At 35.4% G+C, this 19,524-nt stretch overlaps 2 protein-coding genes and 1 long non-coding RNA gene across 3 annotated transcripts; 2 read left to right on the plus strand and 1 right to left on the minus strand.

The window, feature by feature from the left end:
- Positions 1–963: 963 nt before the first annotated feature.
- LOC132188051 (two-component response regulator ORR10) lies at positions 964–3,021 on the plus strand. The gene is made up of 5 exons (XM_059602466.2): positions 964–1,368; positions 1,483–1,589; positions 1,676–1,753; positions 2,264–2,334; positions 2,547–3,021. The coding sequence occupies exons 1-5, from the start codon at positions 1,266–1,268 to the stop codon at positions 2,737–2,739; spliced, it is 552 nt and encodes a 183-aa protein (XP_059458449.1). The 5' UTR covers positions 964–1,265; the 3' UTR covers positions 2,740–3,021.
- Positions 3,022–5,542: 2,521 nt separating this feature from the next.
- On the plus strand, positions 5,543–18,746 carry LOC132182915 (PH, RCC1 and FYVE domains-containing protein 1). Its single transcript, XM_059596287.2, has 9 exons — positions 5,543–6,060; positions 7,398–7,484; positions 8,784–8,873; positions 10,063–10,143; positions 10,315–10,509; positions 10,664–12,805; positions 13,494–13,640; positions 16,209–16,591; positions 18,277–18,746. Exons 1-9 carry the CDS (start codon positions 6,007–6,009, stop codon positions 18,407–18,409), a joined length of 3,312 nt encoding a protein of 1,103 aa, XP_059452270.1. The 5' UTR covers positions 5,543–6,006; the 3' UTR covers positions 18,410–18,746.
- LOC132182926 (uncharacterized) lies at positions 7,726–16,322 on the minus strand. The gene is made up of 3 exons (XR_009440339.2): positions 16,234–16,322; positions 13,508–13,605; positions 7,726–8,073 (listed from the first exon to the last, which is right to left on the minus strand). It is a non-coding gene; the product is annotated as an uncharacterized LOC132182926 (long non-coding RNA).
- Positions 18,747–19,524: the final 778 nt, after the last annotated feature.

The raw sequence follows: 19,524 nt of genomic DNA on the forward strand, positions 1-19,524 counted from the left end.
TTTTTTTTTTTTGTTCTATTTGCTATAGTCCAAGGAAATTAAAAATTATGATTTAGAATATCTTTTTAATTTATTTTGGTTAAAAGTTTGATTGATTCACAATGTCATGGGTATGACGTATCTTATTTTAGTGGCCCAAAAGTAACGAATCTGCAAGAATAATATAATGCTAATAATATCTCGACATGAAATTGTTTAACAAATGAGAATTTGATTAGTGTTTGAATAATCACTAGTCAAAAGTTTAATTTAATTATTATTCTTTCTGTAAAGCTCATCAATCTTTTTTCATTTCTCAGTTTTAGATTTACATCTCCCTATGATATGGAACAGATCCACTTCAACCAAAACCACTCACTTTTATAGTAAAAAAAAAAAACAAAAAAATCCCACTCACTTTTCTCTTTTTTGGGCCACAAGATTGGAATACAAGCATGAAAGAATCAAAGAAGACTTAAAACTCTATAAAAATTTCAATTCTTTACTTGTTCATGGTACTTAACTAATCATTTCATGGGTATAAAGCTTTTTGTTTCAAAACTATTTTTCTCTTTATATCGCATTAGAATTTTTTTTTAAAATCCAAAAACCAAAAACGCCTCTAAGAAGCATGAACAAATAGATAGAGCTGTATTTGGCTGTCTCTGACATGCGTTCATCGTATGTTTTAAGAACATGCGTCAGTTTAATATACTTAATTAGAAAAAATTCAGAACATAAAAGAATTTGATTAATTTCTTATTCGCATATTAAAAAAATATTATTTTCTTAAAAAATGTTAGTCAAGCATTCTTATTAGTCCATCTCTCTGTTTTCTTTGGCCAAAACCACGAGTTGGAAAATGGCAAAGTTCACACATGGCACGTGCATGGAGACATTCCAACTATGTAGGCTTTTGACTCCAACGAAAAGACATCAATAGCGCAAACCTAACAACCGTGGCTTTAATTCTTATCAAAAGCGAAAGGTCAAGTGGATCATTATGAACAAGTCCAATATTATAATAGGAAACAGCACCTTCTTTGCTTGTTCTCCAATTCAAAAATCAACCTAGAAGATCCGGGAGATTCTGGAGGAAATCTGTCGGATCTTGCTTTCCAAACTGTCAGATTTTCTTGAGGATTTCCATCTCTTTCTTACTACCTCATGGGTTCCCATTTAAAAGTCACACACCCTTTGTTATTTTCTTACATTTCCTTGTCTTCTTTCTTATTCTTCTATTTCTTCTGTCGGGCTTCTCCTTTTGGTATATCTCAAGAACAATCATGGGTATGGTTGCAGAGGCACAGTTCCATGTTCTGGCTGTTGATGATAGCAATCTCGACAGAAAGTTGATTGAGAGGCTCCTCAAAACCTCTTCTTATCATGGTAATTTCATATTTTTGTTCTTGAGAGAGACAGAGAGATCTCATGAGAAATAAAGTTTGTTGCTTTATTGGATTTTGATTGTTTTTTCTTTCTGGGTATGTTTCATTTCCACAGTTACTGCTGTGGATTCTGGTAGCAAGGCTTTAGAGTTTCTGGGTGTTCTTAAAGATGAACAGAACCAAGCAAACCCACCCTCTGTTTTTCCAAATGATCATCATCAGGTATATGATCTCACTAAATGTTCTTCTTTTCTCTGTGGATGTATTTTATCATTCACTAACTTATTTTCTTTTTTCTCCTTACATAGGATGTAGATGTAAATTTGATCATCACAGATTACTGTATGCCGGGAATGACAGGCTATGATCTCCTTAGAAAGATCAAGGTAAGCATTTTTGGGAGATTTATAAATTGCCTAATTTACCTTATAATAATTGCCCATTATGCCCAATTCTGGAATATTAGATACACTTTAGTACAGAGAAATGAGATTTTCACACCAATTTTGGTTTCTTTTATATCAATCAGCCTACTAGTGAATGTAGTTCCAAATGATAAGGCCAACCTTTAGTTTCAAACCCTGATGTAAGGGGCATAATTTCTTGTGAATTTCAAAATAAAAGATATCCCTTACAAATAACTTTCCTAATGGGGCTGACTTTAGCAGATCTGAAAGTTTAAAACAATTGAATTCAAACAATTTTTATGATTTTCCCTTTTCTGAGAAGTTTGAAAAAATCAAAGTAGTGTATTAAATATGGCCATGTCTTCAATAAATCAATCTCGAATCATGATATTGATTATAAAAATTTATAATTGACCTACATTTAACCAATTTTATAAGAAAATTATTTGAGGCAAACTAAAATCTGACAGGATTTTATTTGATTTGCAGGAATCTAAATCTCTTAAAGATATACCAGTTGTGATCATGTCCTCTGATAACATCCCATCAAGGATTAACAGGTAAAGGGAATCACAGAATTTTTCTTTTTCAATATAATTCCTACAAATTCATTTAATTCTAAGTTAATTAATGGAAATTCTCTGATTCAATTCCATCAAGGATTAACAGGTAAAGGGAATCACAGAATTTTTCTTTTTCAATATAATTCCTACAAATTCATTTAATTCTAAGTTAATTAATGGAAATTCTCTGATTCAATTGGTTCCAACAGATGCTTGGAAGAAGGAGCAGAAGAGTTCTTTCTGAAACCAGTTCAATTATCTGATGTGAATAAGCTTAGACCACATTTGTTGAAGGGTATGGCCAAGGAATCACATCCAAACATTGACAAGATAAAGGCCATGGAAGAAACGCACTCACCTGACAGAACAAGAACAAACTATAATGGATTGGAAGTGGCCTAAAGAGCAATTTGATGATTTATAGAGTAGTACTAGTAGGCAACTTGCAGAACATACTCAATCCTTAGTTTTCCTCTCTTTATTGTTTTTCTATTTTTTTTTTTTTATTATATTGGTTAAGGGGCTCAACAGAAGTATTGATTGATAAAGAGAGGTGAAAGAGCTACATTTTTCATATTTAGGATTTTGGGCTTAGGGGGGTTCAATTGTAAATTACTACCAAAAAAAAAAAAAAAATTAGCTCAATTTTGACTGATTTAAAGAATATTATACATTTTCTCCTTATCCCATTCCCTTGCCAGTCAATATGCACAAAATGTAGAGAAACTTCATGTTGTTGAAGATGGGTCAGAGCTTGAAAAATGGATTCTGAAAGTTGCCAGGTCCAATTTCTTGAGCCTGCGAGTATGTCTTCAAAATTAAGTGACCATGAGAGAGGATGAAATGACACACAAGGGATGTGAATTTTGTTGCTGTTCTGAGATTTGTTGTGGCTCAATACTATTAAGAAATTGGTGTATTAGATGCATGTACCTCAGTTAGCAACAATGCCCCGAGTCCTAGTTCAATGCTTAAAGGAAAAGGCATATGAACATGAAGCAAGCAAGTTCACACATTGGTGAAGTCTTGCTTTGTGGAAATATTTTCCCAATCAAAGAGAAAAAGTATGAGATATTGGTCATGTAAATGATTTGATTTGTAAAAGATTTGTCGGCAGAAAAGCACAATATATTGGTATATGGGCATGAAGCAGTTTTTTAAAGGCTTCAATATTTGTGACTAGGGTTGGCAATTCATATTCGTTGAGACTTAGATAGAAGACTATATAAAAACCCTAGTCGGACCTATTTAGTTAAATGGGTTAAATCCTTAAAGCATAACGTGTATATTTAAGAGAAAAAAGAGTATTATAATTGCAATTTCTTTTTCTTTTTCTTTGTCATAGTGGAGAGATATAGGCTTTATTGGTTTCATAAAAAGCAGTCCACTAGTTTTTAAAATACCTATTATCATAACTTGATTCCAAATTCCACTATCAGTTAAGCTACTTAACGTTCACTTAAAATGGAATTTTTATTCTTGAAAACATAAAAGCAAATCTTAATGGTAAAGTGGAGCCCCTTATGATGAAACATAAATGGTTAAAGTAAGTGCAATTAAGAGTGCATCATCATGATCAAAGAAGGAATGTGTATTTGTAGAGAAAATAAAGCTATGTGGATTAAGTTGGGGTTTTCTCCAAAGAAAGATGGTTTAGGCTGTAACCAAATAATAATTAAAGGGAAAGGTCTGTGGTTTAGGGGGATGAATATGGACTCATGAATGCTATTTCGCTTACATTAGCAACAATGTGGGTATTTTTTTTTTTCTTACTTTGGTGAGAAATGGCAAATATGGTTGTTTGTATTGGTGTTTATTGTTTGTGTTAGAGATGTTTTGGACTACGATTGCCAACGTTGTGTTTGGGAACGACGGCGAAAATGAATCTATTGATTCTTTCCGAATTGGATGGACCGTAGGTCGTTGTGCTTGAGTTGTGAAGGCTCTCCACCACATGGATAGTCCTACGTGTTCATTAACACTGCATTATGAGTGATTTGAGGTTTTAGTATAATTTTGGGTTCAAGGGTTTTGAGTTTTAGATTGACATTGTTGGGAGTGATTTTGTATGATAGGTATTGGACAGTAAAGTGTGGGTGTGATGTTGATTTTAGGCAGTGTTGGCCAAGAGTTTTTTTTTTTCAGTAGCCAAGGCATATGAAAATGTTTTTTTTTTTTTTTGTTTTAAATGCTAATAAGGTTTTAAACTAGTAAAATATATATATATTCTTTTACAAAACAAACAAAACTTTAGTAAACCATTTTGTATTTGATGCACATCCTATGATAGGTTGCACTAGCTATGATCTTGTATTGTTATGCTAATTAAAAAAGTATGTATTATGATCAAAAAAAACACAAGAATGTTTTATAGATTGAGTTTGAAGAAATTTCTCCGACTCAGTTTAAAAGAGATTCCTCTCCGTTCATTATATGCGTAAAAAGAACATTTAGGCAAAATTATATTTATTCTCTCTCACTACCAATGTGTAATGTCTTTTAACTTCAAAAAATTGTAATCGACACTCTTAAAATATCAATTTTTTTTTTAAAAAAAAAAAACCAAATTATCAAATATTTGAAATCATGCATATTGTGCGTGATGCATTTTTCGTTTGATTTAACATAAAATTTTAATAAATGGGGCTAAGTGAAAAAATTAGGAAATTAAAGAGGTTGATTGCAACATTTTAAAATTTGGAGACATTACAAGTTAGGCCTTGTTCTTTCGACGTAAAATGATTTTCATAAAAATGATTTATGCACTTTACGGTGTTTAGTGCGATGTAAAATAATAGTCAATGAAAAACATTTTCCTTTTGACTGAAAATTCTTCTTTAATTTTTGAAAAATTGTTTACGGTTTTAACAAGTTAGTTGGTAATTATAAGAAATTCGTGTAATTTCTCAAAGTTTTTAATTTAAAGAATCAATAGAAAATAGTTCCAATAATTTTTCTTTCCTCTCTAATTGAATGACCAAAAAAAAAAAAAACAGAATTTATTGTGATGTTTTTCTAAGACAGACTATTTTTAGAATAATTATCAGAAAACAGTTTTTGTAAAATCCCAAGAAAAAAGGAAACCTGGAGCCCCACCTTCACTTCATACTTGCGTGCCAAGCTCTCATTGGTTCATTGACTAGAAAAAGCCAGTAGTCAACGGGCTCTAGCTCTAGAGCTAACGAAAATCCAAAAACCCTATAATTTCGCTTTCAACATTACAACAGTCGCTCACTATAATTTTCCCACTCTTTCTCTCAGTTTACCTCACTTTCTCGCATTTTCCCGGCTCAAATTTCTCCTAAAAAATTGTTTCTTTTTCTTTTTCTTTGTTTTTTTTTTGAATCTTCGGACTTCTCATACCTCGTTTTGTCACATTCTCTTTGTCGCTTCCCAAAACCGGAACCCTCTTAACCGCCATTACTTGTAGCTGTCTTCGAATTCGAATTCCTTTGCGGAAATTCAACTTCCATTTGCTCAAACTTGAATTGGAACGACAGCGAATTCATTGAGCTGTGACCGAATGTGAGATTAGGAACCGAATTTCAGTGATTTGTGTCGCCATGTGTGTTATTGGAGGAGGCTATGGGGGGAGGAGTTTGTGTACGGAAGAGTTGGTGCATTGGGGGTGATGGAGGGTAGGGTTTGGTTACGGAAAATCGGTTCTTGATGTCGCGCTCGGAGAAGATGAGCGTGGACCTGGTGGAGAGGGACATTGAGTTGGTAATTGCTTCATTGATTTCAATAACTTTATTGCTTTTTCATTCTTTGGGTAATTTCTGTGATGCTTTGTAGTTGAGGCTTTGGTTTGTGGTATGGTATTAGCGAAACAAGAAATGTTGGTGTTTTTTAGTTCTTTGTTTTATGGTAAGGCAAGCAAGAAGTAGAATTGTGATAGTGGGTTTGGTGAACGGTATCATTTTTGCACCATTGGGGACTGTAATGCTTGCATGAAATGGCAAAAGTTCATATTATTTCACCTTTTCTTTTTTTTTTCTTCATTTAAGTGGTGATTTTGTAGCAATTGTTAGAACCATTGGATTTATGATAGGGAGGATTGCCTCGGCTTTCAACTATCAATGTGTAATAAATAGTTGCGAACATGTCAAAAAAAAAAAATAGTTGCGAAGTAATTTTTTTTTGGGTCTAATTTATGCTCTTATTTATCGCTTGATGACATTTAGCATGGTTAGTCATTCTCTGCTTTGACATGTCTGCAAGATAATAAGTCTGAATTACGTTGAAAACGATTCACCATGTGGTTGAGTTATGAATTATGAGAAGTCCAGAAATTAGATTCTGCATAATTTAAGACCCAACTAGGATATTTGCCATACCAAAATTAAGACGACATCAATTACTATTCATTGACATGAGAAAAGTTAGTTTGAATCTATAAGGAAAAAACAAAAAAAAAAGAAGAAGAAAAAGAAAATCATGGCATCATGTGCCTCCTCACAAGGAATGAAGGTACCTCAGGCTTGGTAGAAACTTTTTTGGCCAGATCTTGTAAACTGCAAAGCATTTCAGAAAATTATTTCCGAAAACTGAGTAAAAAGTAATCATCTTGCGTAAGTCCTATTGTGATGACCCTGGAAAAAGCGCTAGCCATATCTGCGCTATCACCCCAAAATAACTAGTCAATTTGAAACTTTCTTAGAATCACTTACAAAGCTCAGTTTCACCTAATAAGTAAGTAATGTGGAACTTAGCACTCATGAGCATTTCTTATAAACTACCCACTCTTATGTGGGCTACTCATCTCTTTCCAAAATGGGATTGCGGTGTTACACCTATGTTCTTGAACTATTTTACTTCCCTGTTCAAATAACTCTGCAATATTTGCATAGCTTTGTTATTTGTTATTTGTATTTTGTGTCTTCATAACACCTTCAATTTATCCCTTGCTGCGTGTGATCATATAGAGCTATATATTTGCTCTTCTCCTACTTATCAAAAAAAATATATATATATATTTGCTCTTCTCCTTCTTTAAGATTAGTTTGCAAACTCTGGTTAGTTTGTTTTTATTTAGATTGTTACCTTGTTCTTTGTGACAGGCCATCACTGCTCTTAAGAAAGGGACACAGTTGCTCAAGTATGGACGTAGAGGGAAGCCCAAATTTTGTCCCTTCAGGCTGGCTAATGTAAGGCTTAATATATCTGGAAATTTATATGTTCTGTAAATTTTGTATTATTTTTGTCATAAAAACCATTAAGCATAATATCTATCTTTTATTGGTTTACCATGTTTAGGTTATAGGATATGTTGGGATATATCTTCAATGAATTATGTGATGGTAATGCGTAAGGTGTGCCTGTCATGCCAAAATGTAATTATTGAAAAAAAAAAGTTCATTTTAGCAATCTCTAATATAATTGCTTTGAATAAAAAACTTACATGTGTACATGTACATACCTCTGCATTCATATGCATATGATAAGAACATAGGTAAGGGATTTACAAAGATCTTGGAGGCTCATGAAAAAGTAGGATGCTTTTAAAATCCAAAAGAGAAAGCCTTTCAATAGATGAATATGCAGAACTCCCGAGTGAAAACAACACATAAATCAGTCATGCAGGAGCTGCCAAGTAAGATTTGCCAAATACCTATCCCCATAAAATTTCATTCTAATCCGGGTGTTAGCCATTGCCCATAGGTGCGAAGTACAGGAGCTATGGCCCTTCATTTGAAACCTTGTGGCTCTCTGGTGCATCTTTGTAGCTAGTGTACCCTGCCAAAGAGTAAAAGATTACTGTATTCGTGGGACAATTATTGAGATAACAATCCTAGAATATTGCACCTTACGCTTTTAATATGATTGGTTATTACTTATCAAAAAAAAAAAAAAAATCCCCAAATATCCATTTTATCTCTGAGGAGCAAGCTTTCAAATTGGATCAGAAGGATTACGCTTGTGTCATAGGGACTCTCCATGTCATGGGCACATGACTAACTAACTTAGCTCATCCTAAAGCACTTTCCATTCAGTTGTCTGCTTCCAGGCCTTAATGTAGCACTTATCTGCCTCATGGGTCTCTAAGTTTGTACCCTCTGCTTTATTATAGGATAAAAATCAGCATGTCATAGAAATTAAATTGACACTATGAGGATTATTATAGTAGAAAGAGAGCACCCTTCTAAATTTTAGGGGCAATATCTAGATATTTCTTGCTGCATGGATATATAACTGGAAAAGAAATTAAGGATAAAATAATAGGTCACATGCTTGTTATGTTGTCCAGTGGTCATGATGTTGCATTGGTTCTGTTTCTGAAATGTACTTTCCTAGACCATTTTTTAATTGCTTTAACCTATCTGTTATGTTTCGTGCTAAGATCCATTTCAATCTGAGTTGCTTCTGACATTGTAGACTAGTGAATCCTTTGGTAAGATTCTACTAAAATGATACATGCTACGTGTCTTTGATTCTGTTCCTTTCAGGATGAATCTGTTCTGATTTGGTTCTCTGGAAAAGAGGAGAAACACCTTAAGCTAAGCCATGTGTCCAGAATTATTCCTGGTCAGCGCACTGTAAGTTTACCCACGACCAGATCTACTACACGGCTTTCATTGTGCATACTGCTATGGATCCGAAGAAAAATTCAATAGCATACAGTAACATCACAATATAAGTTAGGTTTGTATATCCGATTTGGTAATTAGCTTTAGTATTAGGCTAATTAGTAGCATGAATGTAAATGTTAAGAGTACTAATTAAATACTTAATTCAACCATTTCCATTAGTTTAAGTTTTTGGGATAATTACAGATTTAATATGGTATTAAAGCATAGGTCTTGAGTTCTAACTGTGACTTCACACTATTATCTATCATTTGGTTAAGCATTCTACGTATTGTGCCTCATTTATTAACAAAAAGTCTCAGTCCACACATGAGAGAAATGTTGGAATATTAATTAAATAATGAAATTAACAATTTTCTTTTAATTTAAACTTTTGGGATAACTAATAATTTTTCATAAATAAAGCTTTCAAATTATTTATCTTCAACATTGTCAGTAGTTCTTTCATACTGTGGCAATATTTTCCAATTAATGTAGGTTTATGGTAAAAAATGTGGTAGAAGAAAAACGTCAATATTTGATAAAGATAATACCTCTAACAAAGTTTTATGTTGAGTATGTATGTGTGCATACTCAGATATGTGCATGCAAAGTTGCAATCTCTGATTTTATCTATTGCTAAGTGACTCATGGACAAAAGGCAACTTTTTTATTTTTTTATTATTGTTTTGTACATATCGCTTTTTATTTGCATTATTTTCTACCTACTTCTTCATGGTATGTCACTTTTTTATACTTCATGAGGCATTTGCTTTCTTGTATATCTTTGCTTGCTTCAACTACTGGAAGATTTCAGTTTAGGAAAGCTGCAACTTCGTTTTGTAGAAATTCAGTGGTTTCTATGTATGTTAATGCTTGATGAATTCTTTTTTCTCTGGCACCAATATTTTACATGATTGCCTTTGTACATCAGAACTGCCAAATACAATCAGGTGTTAGGCTGGGCTATGCACGTTTGTAACATACATCCTCTAATTTGAATTTTGTGTAAGTTGTGTTAAAGGCGATTTAATGCTGTCCCAAGAAAACTTAGTCATTAGTCCTTGTGAAAATATCGCTTTCCTAACGATAAAGGATTTCTATGATTTTTTTCTTTTAATAAATCCTTTCTGATTCTTCTTGATCTTATTCACTGCAGCCAATATTTCAGAGGTACCCTCGGCCTGAGAAGGAATACCAATCATTTTCTCTTATATATGACGATAGGTCTTTAGATTTGGTGAGCATCTCCTTGTGTCCATTCCTTTTCTTTTAACCAAAATCTTTTATATGAGTTTAGTGAGCTTTCCTCTGTAATTGTCTAATGTCTGACACTCTTGATTAATCACAAAATCTTTTTGTTCACTGAAAATCATTTTCACTCTATTGATCCAACACTTTTTTGTACCAGATATGCAAGGATAAAGATGAAGCTGAAATCTGGTTTACTGGTCTAAAAGCACTAATATCCCGTGGCCGTCATCAAACAGGGAGATCTGAAGCTAGAAGTGATGGAGTTTCATCTGAAGCAAATAGTCCTAGAGCACACACCCGAAGAAGTTCTCCTTTGAGCTCTCCATTTGGCAGTGGTGGCAGTTCACAGAAGGTGTTCTATTTTGTTCCTACAATTTTCTTTTTTACTTAATTCACTATTATGTTCATCAAAAGATGTTCTTTATGTTCCTACATTTTTTCTCATTCGTATACTGTAGTTCACTATTTGATTCACTAATTTGAGATGTTTTCTTGTTTTGATTTAGGATGGGGTTGATCCCCTTCATCTGCGTACTCCGCATGAAAGCCCTCCAAAAATTGGTTTAGAGAAGGCATTGTCAGACGTGCTATTGTATGCTGTGCCTCCCAAGGTTTTCTTTCCCTCAGATTCTGCTTGTAGCTCAGTCCATTCTTTGTCATCAGGGGCCTCAGATGGAATAACTGGGCGCAAAAATGGTACAGGCATGGATGCTTTCAGAGTTAGTTTGTCAAGTGCTGTTAGCTCATCAACTCAAGGCTCTGGTAACAATGATGGTGATGCTTTAGGGGATATTTTTATTTGGGGGGAAAGCACTGGCGATGGCATTCTAGGTGGAGGAATACATAGAGATGAAAGTTCTTCTGGTGTTAAGATTGATTCTTTAGTGCCTAGACCCATGGAATCTGCAGTAGTGCTTGATGTTCAGAATATAGCTTGTGGTCGGCGACATGCTGCTTTAGTAACCAAGCAAGGAGAGATTTTCTCTTGGGGGGAGGAATTGGGAGGCAGACTTGGACATGGTGTGGACTCTGATGTTTCTCATCCAAAGCTTATAGATGGTCTTAAAAATATCAACATTGAACTTGTGGCATGTGGAGAGTACCATTCTTGTGCTGTTACTCTTTCTGGTGAAATGTACACTTGGGGTAATAGTGCTTATAATTCTGGACTCCTTGGACATGGAAATGAAGCCAGTCAGTGGGTTCCTAAAAAATTAAATGGACCTTTGGAGGGAATACATGTTTCATCAGTTTCTTGTGGACTGTGGCACACAGCTGTTGTAACCTCTGCTGGGCAATTGTTTACCTTTGGTGATGGGACTTTTGGTGTTCTAGGACATGGTGACCGTAGAAGTGTGTCAATACCCAGGGAAGTTGAGTCTCTTAAGGGCCTCCGTACTATGCGAGTAGCTTGTGGTGTTTGGCACACTGCTGCAGTTATTGAAGTCATGGTTGGATCTTTGACTTCCAGCAACTGCTCATCAGGAAAGCTTTTTACATGGGGAGATGGAGATAAAAACCGTCTTGGACATGGTGATAAGGAAGCAAGACTGGTGCCTACTTGTGTCGCTGCTCTTGTTGAACCCAACTTTTGTCAAGTTGCTTGCGGAGACAGCCTGACTGTTGCACTTACAACAACCGGCCATGTCTACACAATGGGAAGCTCTGTTTATGGTCAACTAGGAGATCCGAAAACTGATGGGAAGCTCCCCACCCGTGTTGAGGGAAAGCTTATGAGGAATTTTGTTGAAGAAATAGCTTGTGGGGCTTATCATATTGCAGTTTTAACTTCAAGAACTGAAGTTTACACTTGGGGAAAGGGTGCCAATGGTCGCTTGGGTCATGGGGATACTGATGATAGAAATTCCCCATCCTTAGTTGAAGCTTTAAAAGATAAGCAAGTCAAAACAATTGTTTGTGGCACTAATTTCACTGCAGCTATCTGTCTGCATAAATGGATGTCAGGTGTTGATCAATCGCTGTGTTCTGGTTGCCGCCTTCCATTTAATTTCAAAAGAAAACGACATAATTGTTATAATTGTGGTCTTGTTTTCTGCCACTCATGCACTAGTAAAAAGTCTCTCAATGCTTCCATGGCACCAAATCCCAACAAACCTTTTCGGGTCTGTGATAATTGTTTTGGCAAACTTTGGAAAGCCACTGAAGCCAACTCTTCCTCGTATCCTGCTCTTAGTAGAAGAGGAAGTGTGAATCAGGGACAAAATGAAGTTGTTGAAAAGAATGAGAAATTGGATTCAAGATCTTATGTCCATCACCTTGGAAGACTTTCTTCTTTAGAATCATCTAGGGAAGTGGAAAGTGTGTCTTCAAAAAGAAACAAGAAACTCGATGTTAATAGAAGTTGTGTTTCTCCCCTTCCCAATGGTGGTTCTCAATGGGATGGACTAGATAACTCTAAATCTCTCAATCCAGTGTTTGGGTCATCCAAAAAGTTTTTCTCAGCTTCTCTTCCTGGATCAAGAATTGTTTCTCGGGCAACATCACCAAAGTCGAGACGATCCAGTCCCCCTCGTGCCACAACCCCAATCCCTACTTTGTCAGGGCTTAGTTCGCCAAAATTTGTTATGGATGATGCTAAAAGGATGAACCATAGTCTTAGTGAAGAGGTTCTAAAATTAAGAGCCCAGGTATAGGGGTTGTCCTTTTCAACCTCAATCATTTTATATCTAAACCTTTTCTTATTTGACTTGCTTCCTCATTGTTGCTGCATCTTTCTTCAGAAAATATCCCATTGCCCATTGGAGGAATGGGGACAGAAATGTATATGTACTACATGCATACACACACACATATATATATACATCTTTGCTTGGATTGACAGAAAAAATGTAATTTATATTCTGATCATTGCAATTATGGCTTATGATAAAGGAAAAAATACTTGGGTTCTTTGGTTTCCTTTCCCCTTTCTACTTTTCCGTATAAATCATGTTACTTGGTAATACAGCTACATGCTTGTTAGTATGTGTCAGAACTGAAATGAATACAGAGTGGTTAGAAAATTTATAGATTGGATCTTTGGCCATAATTTATTATAGTAATATAAAATGTTACTTTTTATTTTTTATTTTTTATTTTTTATATATCTAAGTAATTGAAATATCTAAAATGTTACATTTATCACTTAAATTAGATCAATATTGCTTAGGAATATCATTTCATATATGTGCAACGGCTTAGGGGCTTTTTGTTTCTCATGCACAAAAGGGTTTAATTCTTTTGAGATTTTGGGCGTGTGTACTGTCATCTTTGAGAAAGTTCTTTGCACAGGAGTGATGCTTTTGTGCATTAGAGCTAATTGACTTCATGATGTAGGTTGACGATCTTACCTGTAAAGCACAACTTCAAGAAATTGAGCTGGAGAGAACATCCAAGCAGCTAAAGGAGGCCATTTCTATAGCAGGGGAAGAGACTGCAAAATGCAAAGCTGCAAAGGAAGTGATTAAATCGCTTACTGCACAAGTAAGTTAAAATGTTTACGTCTAGGTTCTTTATCCTTAGTATAATAGTTGATTACTATTGTAGATAATCTTTAACTTGAACAATTAGGAGGAATTGTATGCTGCCATTTAATGGGAGGCATTGATGCAAGAAAGCTGGCATGAGTATAGTACGATCAGTTTGGTGAATTTCGAAAGTAGGAATAGTGGACCCTTATCTATTTTATATATTACAATCGTAAGGGTTTACCAGCTATAGTAGTGTTATGTTACCCTCTCAGATAGTTTCTATCTATACATACTTGGTTCTCTATTTGTAGGTTGTGACTAAATGACATGTAAATAGAAAGGAGAAAGGTTTAGGAGTATTACTTAATTAAATTTACTATTTTCTATCAACTTTAGCTTTTGGTACAATTGATAATTTAACATGGTACCAATATAGAGGTCTTGAGTTCAATCCCTGGCTTTAGGGTTTACCCTATTTTATCTAAATATTTCACTTGTTGAGTTTTATTTGTTGAGGGAGAGTTTGAGCCTACACGTGAGAGAGATTGTTAGAATATTTGATAGGCTTATTATTAGGTGTTGAGGCATATCTTGTAACAAAAGCTGTGACTATATTGATTTAGAACCTCATTTGACTTCTTATTAAGCATGTTAGAATACAAATTAAATGATTAAATTCACTACAATTGGTGATTTAACATGATATTGGAGTAGTGATTTGAGTTCAAATCCCAACCCTGCAATTTGTATCCCGTTTCATTTAAATATTCCACGTATTGGAAGAGAGTTTGTGTTCGCAAGTGAAGAGAAGTGTTAGAATATTTCTTAAATCATTATATTCACACTTTCCTATTAGCTTAAGCTTTCTGGACAACTGGCGATATAACGAAGTACAATGCTATGTACTTATTGGGTGAATGCTTCAATGACGATATTGGAGGATATCAATTTCCATTAGGTGTTAACTCCTTTCCATGTTCTAATTAATATTCTACTACATGTCATGGTGAAATGATTTTATTATGGAAGTAGGGGCGAAGGTGACCTAAGCTAAACGAGTTTTAGGCTGCTTTGACTCGGAACAATGGAAGATATATAAAGCTTGAGGTCCACTTGACCTGAGTTGAACATCGAAACATGAGCTTGAGCTTGGGTTGCTGTAACCTTACAAAGATCAGGAGCAGCCTGACAAGCCTGAAAGATATAAACTGATCAGACTTTTTTTTTTGATAAGTAAGTAACTGATTTTATCTGATCAGACTTTTAAGACTGCACCCTCTGGCCCTCCTTTTTTGCAAGCCCATGGCCCATCTCAAACTGATAAGGGTCTTCGTCAAAAAGGGGTACCAAAACAAAAGAGAGGCACTCCTTAAGTGCATCAAACGAAAGAGAGGCAGGCTTTATATATCGCCAACGGATGCAGTAGCCTATGTTTTCTTCCATGTGGGACAAACATGCCTCAAGTGTTAAGATGAAGGCGAGTGGGGCACTAATTTACTGCCATGGAACTCACCAGCCTCCCTCTTGTATGTGAAGTAGGACAAGAAACTCTTTCATGACTGTAATGCTCGAGTACCAGTGGTACCAAATGAAACAATTGAGAAGAAAGTTTATAGATGCTCTTGCTTGCCGATCAACATGAATCTCACCTTGCTGAGCCAGCTTGCAGGCTGATGAGTGAGCATCTTGATGCTCAAGCTTAGCCTGTTTCACTAGTCCAGCCTGTGAGATGGCCTTAGGTTTCACTCATTTTGCTCAACGAGCAAGCCAAGCCTAACATTTGACCAAGCAGCTCACAAAGTGCTTGGCTCATTTACAGTTCTAAGAAGGGAAAAAAATAAAAATAAAAATAAAAATTCCGTTTCAGGTAGTGATTATATGAAGAAAGCTAGTAATGGAATAGCATGAATTAAACTCAAATTAAAGGATAAATTGGCTGTAATTTTTAATCTTGACCTGAGGCATTAAAAGCTTATGCAAACTTACATGCTCATTTCCTCGATCATAAGTTACATCGGAGTTTCCTTAAACATAAATTGGGTGAAATTCTTGACCAAAATAAGGCGGTAGAAAGGTTTTGCAAACTTAAAGATGTGTTAAATAAGAAATATTTTGTGTTTATCTCACAGAAATTTTTTGATAAGTTATTAAAAATTAAAAATTTCTTGGTTTTAATTTGTGATTAGAGACTTTCTGGTCACTGCATGAGGCTTAGACTTACTGCATCTTCAAGGTATCATGGAGGGAAAGGAGTCTTGCTTCTAGCTTTCCCTGGTTTTTTCTAGATCAAACACATAAAATTGTCTTTTTTTAATTTTTGGTATTTGAGTTATACAAGGTTTGATTATTAAGAAAAATAGAAAAATAAAAGATAAATTGAACCCTCAGAGTAATAGTTGGGCAGGTTTGAAGTTGTGCTATAACCCTTTACAACATTAGTTACTCTTGACTTCGACTTTTTATGTTTGAATATTTCTGTTGTTATTTGTCGTTATCATCATCATTATTAATGTTATGATTAGTTTTATTATTAATGTAAGAACTCATCTGAATTTATACCTTGTTCTTTTATCTATGATAGTTGAAGGAAATGGCTGAAAGGTTACCTGTTGGAGCTGCAAGAAACAGCAATTCACCTTCTTTTGGTTCTTATAGCCCCTCTCTTGCTCACGATGTCTCGAATGCAGCCATTGATGCGCTAGATAGTCACATGACCTCCCATGAACTGGATTCAAAAGGATCAAACAGCCTGGTGATTTCCAATGGGTCAAGCTTGAATAATAACCACACTTTGAGTCATACTGAAGTGTTGCACCTGGAAGCAACTGGGAGGAATAAGACCAGAACTGCAAAAGCTGAAGCTCCCCATGGGGATGAATGGGTTGAGCAAGATGAGCCAGGTGTTTATATGACCCTTGTTTCCTTGCCTGGAGGTGCCAAAGATCTTAAGCGTGTCCGCTTCAGGTATTTCATAATCAAATATGACCTAGTTTCTCTTTCCTAAGATGTTCCATATACTCAAAACTAGACAAACATTTTCCCCACATCTGAATTTTGGCTCAATCCCTAAACATTCACACCATTTCTTTTTTCTTTTTTGATAATTAGTGAATATTATGATAAGGCACAAAAAGGGGGCTCAAGTCTAGTACATGGGGAGTATACGAAAGGAACACCAAAGGAAAAGATAAGAATAATTCCTAAGGTTAAACAAATCCAAAAAAAAAAAAAAAAAGGGAAAGGAAAAACAACTAGATGCCACATCCACTTGAAAAGTGGTCTCAGAGCAAGAAGCTGTAACTTGACAGTTACTCAATGTCTTCCAAGGCGCCAACTTTCTTTCTCCCTAGATGCACCACATTGAGATATTAGGGAACAGCAGACTATGCCATGCTACAATGTCTGCCGAAACCTCATTTTGGACGAGCAAAGAACTTCACAACCCATTAGGCATTATCCACAAAAATCCTAGCAGCAAGAACATAAGACCGGACCTCCCTTAGCCATAGAGCAATAAATAATGTGGTACACTGCCAAGGTTGCTGGGTGGAAGTGGAGTGTTTGACTTGCTGGACCTTTGGATGCTAGATGACCTGGTACACATCACCAGCAGCAATGCCAGCTTGTGGATTAGGGAAACCAAATCATAAGTGAGATGAACGAGTGATTTGCGTGAGTCTACAATCTTTGGCCCACGGCCTCACTGCTACCTTTGCACATTCAACACCAATCAACTAAAATTTTTTTATGGTTTCTGAGATTATCTAGTCAACATCATGAGTGGCTTGACAAGCCTTATGTGGTGCATTTAGTTGGAAATAAGTAGGATGTATTTTGATGGTATGGAAAAGTCTCTGGATGCAATCAATTGGAGTTTCCTTATTTTGTTCCATCAGGTTATCATTCACTCCTCTTTCTGTTCTTCAATATCTTTCCTTGACAGAATAGATATGTTCTTGATATTAGATCTTGAGTTTTATTTCTTGATTTCCTTCCTTTTTTGGAGTATTCCTCCTTGTACTTTTGTGGATACTTGCTTTACACCACGCTTTATAGTGATTCTTTTTACTTTTAGAAAAGTAAGGAAATAGAAAACAAATCACCTTATGCAGGACTTTCTTCTACCAAATGTTTTTCCAAGGGAACTGGGATCCAATCCCCTTGTTAATGCTCAAGGGTTGATTTGACCTTAAGCTTCCAACTCTTTGACAGCACCCTTTCTATCCGGTCTTCCTCTCACATTCAACTCCAAAATGTAAAAATTGGATAAAAGAGTAGTAACAAAATTTGTGAATGTTGTATGACCAACAATAGGAAGGGCCTGCAATGCACGTTACATGTAAAAATATAACATTGGATGAGTTTGGACCATCCAGGTGTCTAAGTTTTCTCCAGCACTTTTTCAAGCTTTTCTTCCTATTCAAAGAATTAGGGTTCAAATCTCATTGCAAAATCCTTTATATTGACTCCTTTATTGGGCATATCAATTTATTTTGGTCCATGTCATGATGGTCCTTAGTCTCTTACATGAAATTTCTCATTCTCATTGCCGAAAGATTTCTGTGTGTGAAACTGGATATTTCCTATAGGTAATGAATGTGCTACTATCAAAGATTATTAACCTGGTGTCTTTATTCTTCTAAATGCAGTAAAAAGCGGTTTAGTGAGGAGGAAGCAGTGCAGTGGTGGGCGTTAAACAGGGCTAGAGTGTATCAGCAATACAATATTCCCTTGACTGACAAGCCTAGTGTTGGCATGGGAAGGGAAGGTTTATCTCATTGACCCACCTTATTCAAGATGTAAATGTCTTCAATTTCCACATTCCAAGCTTCCAAGATTTTGAGGTTTGCGTTCAAAATTCAGCTTTTAAGGTTTTGGGAAGAAAGGGGTGGCTTCCCCCAATTTTGGTTTCACATCAGGGAGGGTTGTATTTCTTTTCCCCTCAAATTTAATTATTTTTTATTTTTCACCGTAAATGCACCCCTTGCCTTTCTGTTTTTTGGAGGAAAGTCGTAGATTAGAGATAAACCTTGTAAATTCTTTGTAAGTAGGTTAATCGTGTTACACCTCAAAATTGTCTTGTAAATTCTTGTTAATGCATCTTCAATGTTACTTTTAACTCTCCGACTCTTTTGGATAAAGTGGCTAAACCTAATAGAGCGCTCCTACAATCCGGTCGCTCTGCAAAACAGGCGCTTTACACCATCCAATAGGGATGTAACACGTTAGCAAAAAGCAACACATAAAATAGAGAGGAAAACACTATAAAACAACCAAATCTTACAATATTAAAAAATAAAATCCCCCAACTGGTTGGACAACACTCATCTCTTGACCACAGCAACAACCCACCCATTCTTCCATTCCATCGTGCAGAGGTTTTCCAATTTTGTCAATGACATCAACAACAAATCTATTTTTTACAAGTTGAAATTGAAGATCACCATCACTTTTCTCATTCAGTTGAAGTTGAAGATCGCGTTCGTCGATTTCTCCGTTTTCGTCGATTCTGTACAACTCTCTGCAAGAATGGGTTCTGATTTTGCAGAAGAATCGTCAATTTTTTTCATGTTAGTTGATTCTATACAACTTTTTGCAATAATAAGTTAACACGTGATGGTTAAAATTGGCGATGAATTTTCATATGGGTTGTTATTGTTGTGCTTAATTACGAAAAACCCATAAAGATTTGTTTGTAAAACTTTTTGGATGGATTTGATTTGTAGATTTGATTCTATTATCTTCGATAAGAAGAAAGTTGAAAACCTGGTTCATATTGTTCGAGTGTTGTGATGTTAGAATTTTGAAGTTGTATTTGGATTTCATTTTCGGTTGAAGGAGAAAGTTGGGATTTTGTATGTCTTGGAATGTTTGCCTGAGGGGAGTTTTAGGACACA

This window comes from Corylus avellana, chromosome 2 (genome assembly GCF_965113065.1).
Source record: "Corylus avellana chromosome 2, dhCorAvel1.hap1.2, whole genome shotgun sequence".
NCBI classification, from domain to species: Eukaryota; Viridiplantae; Streptophyta; class Magnoliopsida; order Fagales; family Betulaceae; genus Corylus; species Corylus avellana.

Coding starts and splice junctions, on each gene's coding strand:
- LOC132182915 (XM_059596287.2), top strand. CDS start 6,007: ATGTCGCGCTCGGAGAAGATGAGCGTGGACCTGGTGGAGAGGGACATT. Junction 7,485..8,783: donor GTCCCTTCAGGCTGGCTAAT/GTAAGGCTTAAT, acceptor TGTTCCTTTCAG/GATGAATCTGTTCTGATTTG. Junction 10,144..10,314: donor ACGATAGGTCTTTAGATTTG/GTGAGCATCTCC, acceptor TTTTTGTACCAG/ATATGCAAGGATAAAGATGA.
- LOC132188051 (XM_059602466.2), top strand. CDS start 1,266: ATGGGTATGGTTGCAGAGGCACAGTTCCATGTTCTGGCTGTTGATGAT. Junction 1,754..2,263: donor ATCTCCTTAGAAAGATCAAG/GTAAGCATTTTT, acceptor TTTGATTTGCAG/GAATCTAAATCTCTTAAAGA. Junction 2,335..2,546: donor ATCCCATCAAGGATTAACAG/GTAAAGGGAATC, acceptor TGGTTCCAACAG/ATGCTTGGAAGAAGGAGCAG.